The sequence below is a fragment of the Magnolia sinica genome, chromosome 6 (genome assembly GCF_029962835.1).
Source record: "Magnolia sinica isolate HGM2019 chromosome 6, MsV1, whole genome shotgun sequence".
Taxonomy (NCBI): domain Eukaryota; kingdom Viridiplantae; phylum Streptophyta; class Magnoliopsida; order Magnoliales; family Magnoliaceae; genus Magnolia; species Magnolia sinica.
The window spans coordinates 35655865-35659221 of NC_080578.1; the positions used below are offsets into that span (position 1 = coordinate 35655865).

General features: G+C 45.5%; 1 protein-coding gene across 1 annotated transcript; it reads right to left on the reverse strand.

Moving 5' to 3' along the window:
* Positions 1 to 1543: 1543 nt before the first annotated feature.
* Positions 1544 to 1948, reverse strand: LOC131249592 (uncharacterized). The gene has a single exon (XM_058250393.1). It carries the CDS (start codon positions 1946 to 1948, stop codon positions 1544 to 1546), a length of 405 nt encoding a protein of 134 aa, XP_058106376.1.
* Positions 1949 to 3357: the final 1409 nt, after the last annotated feature.

Genomic DNA, 3357 nt, shown 5'->3' on the forward strand with positions numbered 1-3357 from the left:
AGGGATTTGTTCCCATCTACATTACTTACAACAGCATCATCGACGGCTTCATAAAAGAGGGCACCATGAACTCAGCCTGTTTGAAGAGGGAATCAAAACAATATGGAGGCAGAATTTGATCTACACGAGAATGTTTGAAGAGGGAATCAAAACCCCTACATACTGATGAGATCGAACCTGTTCTTCATCGATTCTGAGAGTTGTGGATTTCGAAACATGAAATCTCTGCCTTGTTCAAAGAAATGAGAAGAGAAAGGAAGAGAAGAAAAACAAGAGAGAGAGAGAGAGAGAGAGAGAGAGAGAGAGAGAGAGAGATGAGAAGAACAGAGATATACAGAGAGGGCAGAGATGTGAGAGATGAGATAGATGGAAGAAATGAGAAGAAAATAGGAAAGAGGAAAAACTAAAAAGAGTAAACCCTAAGAAAATTGCGAGAGTAAGCCATTCCCTTCTTTGGTTGCTGTGAATCCTACTGGGCAGGGGAATGAGAATTTCTCCTCTGATTAGGCAATTCTGGTTCCACAGTTGGGGACTGAGTCTTGGCGAGAGCTCCCATTGTTGGATGAGGTTGTGCCTTTTGACCTGGAGAAAAGGTCGATTTGCCAAGCTGACGTTTGCACCATCTTCTACTGAAGATGGGAGTAGCCACCTTTCCGTAGTGTGAGGCATTTCTACGAGCACCTATAGGTGCGGATGAGTGTGATGGAGCGGGCTGGCTCGGGAAGGCCCCTAAATCACTTGGGGGACATTTGGGTGGTAGAAGGCTTTTTCCACCCATTGTCTGGTGGTTTCCTTTCCCCCCTTAGCGAGGCTAGTGTGCAGATCAATTGGGTTAGCAAGGGAATCCGGTAGCTCGAGGAAAGGCCACACTGGGAATGTCCTCCCTAATACTATCAGCCCCCTAACTCTATTGGTGTCCATCCCGGGTTTGAGCAGTACCCTAACTTGAGCTGCAAGCTGGGCTAGATCAAATGTCGAACACCTGTCGACCTTATGACTTTGCCGAAAGTATTCCCCAACGTGACGAAGACGGACTCCGTCTAGGCATGAGCTGGGATACCATACAAGCGAATCCTTGCCCCTTCATTCGCGAGGGTGTATCTTGGAGACCAAGCTTCTACCTTGGAGATTCCCATCTTGCAGTGGAGTTAGAGTATGAGAAGAAGGAGATCAGTTCCATCCTCGTCTTGAACACAAGGAGGAACTGATCTACTTCGATTCGTGCTTTATAAATAGCTGCAGATGCGTACCTGGAGTCGTTGATGCCTTGAATGAGTCTTATTAGAGGTACATCCATGGCCGATGCATGGCCAACCAGAGCTAGCGATAGATTCTTCTATTTGGATGCAACTCTTCTGTTCTCCGCCCTGACCGTGTATGTTTCTTCCACCGGAGATCTGGGAGTGAGGAGCTCGCCAACTGAGATTGCCTGGTTAGGGGAAAACTTGCGCCTCTGACCGTCCCCCCTTGTTGCTTCCAGGAAGGACCGATCTGCTGGAAGATGTGGCTTAGGATCTGGAGGGGCTGCTTTGGGATTTTCCTTCTAGGTTGATGGGCGGGCCGAAGCATTTGAGTGAGGCTTAGCTCTCGAAATGGATAGGATTCTACCATCGACCCTCTTGCCATTGAGCACCCCCATGGCCGCATGCACGTCGTCCTCGTAGAAGAAACAAATGAAAGCGTAGCCTTGTGGTCTCTGGATGGAACGATTCCAGGGTATATAGATGTCTGTAATTTTGCCGTATTTCCCAAATATTTTGGCGAGATAGTCAGATTTCGTGACGAAAGAGATATTTCCGACGAATAGCGAAGAGGATTCGCCAGGAAGAGGTCTTCTCGGGCGAACTAGTTCCCACCCTCCCTCATATCGAGAAGAGGAACGGGATTTGCTCGTGGAGGGGCCTCCTTGTCTCCTCACCTGGTTGTCCCAGAGGTGGTGGTCTCTCATGGGTAGGGCCCTACCGGCAGAGGGCCGACAAGGTTTTCCCCAATTTGAGATTTCCCCCAAAAAAAATCGTGTGAAACCCTAGGTCAGAGGAGGATTTTCTCGTATATAACTACTCTATTGAAACTGCTCAAAAAACTCATCGCGGGTATCTAGAGTTAATGCATTCGTGTGCCAATAATTGCATTCAATCTGATACAACATCCAAACACACAATTTAGAATTTTGATCATAGAATTCTAGTATCTATTAGGGCTAGTTTGGGACGGCGCATTACAGTGGATTAGACGGGATGGAGTAGGATTTTAGGTAATGATGTAGTTGTCAGTGGTTATCCAGGACTTCCATAGGATTGCAATATCCCAGGACAATTAGGGAAATCTGTTTGGATGGGGCATGGGATTCGGCCATCCTGTAACCGTAACACAGGGGAGTGTTTGGAAATGCAAATGTATATGCCAATACGTCTAGCATGTTTGGTGTAACAGTGGGTGTCCTTAGTACCCCTGCTTCCTATGGTGTGGTCCACTGCAACCTTGGATGTCACTTTCTTTTGGGTCATTTCTCTCAGTCTGGAAGGACTTTATGTCTGGAATATGTGGATGAGAGTTATACATCACTGTGGGCCACCGTGAGGTAGGGTTAATTGCTTACCCGCTCCTGTAGGTCACCAATACAACCTACCCATTGTGAATGGTGACTTAAGTTGGCTAATGACGCTGCCACTAGAGTCGTGGCTAGTTGTTGGTTCTATGTGGATCTCTCATTTTTGCTACTTTCTGTACGTCAACTACATTAATTTCACAACTCATTTTTGTATTTTATAGATCCATAAATCAGAACGAACGGCTGCCAAAAAACGTCATGCATCACATTTGCATTCCAAAATGAAGTTTCAATGGAGTTCATTAACGACAACGGATACCCACTGGCTGTATCTAGAGTTTAATAATAATATACAAAACAAAGAAAATAACCACGATCCTCGTTACAAATGCACCTACTCTCTTCCCAACAGACATGGCAGTATCATCAGTCGATGTAGCCCTAGAAACCCTAGCTCAGGTTGTCTGTTGGATCGATGAAGTTGACGAATGAAGCTTGTCAACCTCATCACAACATAAGGCTACAAATCCCACATAATTTCCTCATCCTATACCCGGTTGAGCAGTCATATTACTGAAGTGACTGTCCCAATAAGCAAACGGTTCTTTTCAGTTTTTGAAGGCTCGATGTCAACTTCCTCTCTAGCCTCATCCCAAGAAATGTATATGCCCGGTCAACAACCAACGAGTACGATGTAATATTTTTCTTTCCCCATTTGCATTGACATGTCCATCATGGAAGTATAATAAGAGCATACAAATCATAAAAGAAGAATCATGTTTGCACTTCAATAAATGTATAGATAC

Coding starts and splice junctions, on each gene's coding strand:
- LOC131249592 (XM_058250393.1), bottom strand. CDS start 1,948: ATGAGAGACCACCACCTCTGGGACAACCAGGTGAGGAGACAAGGAGGC.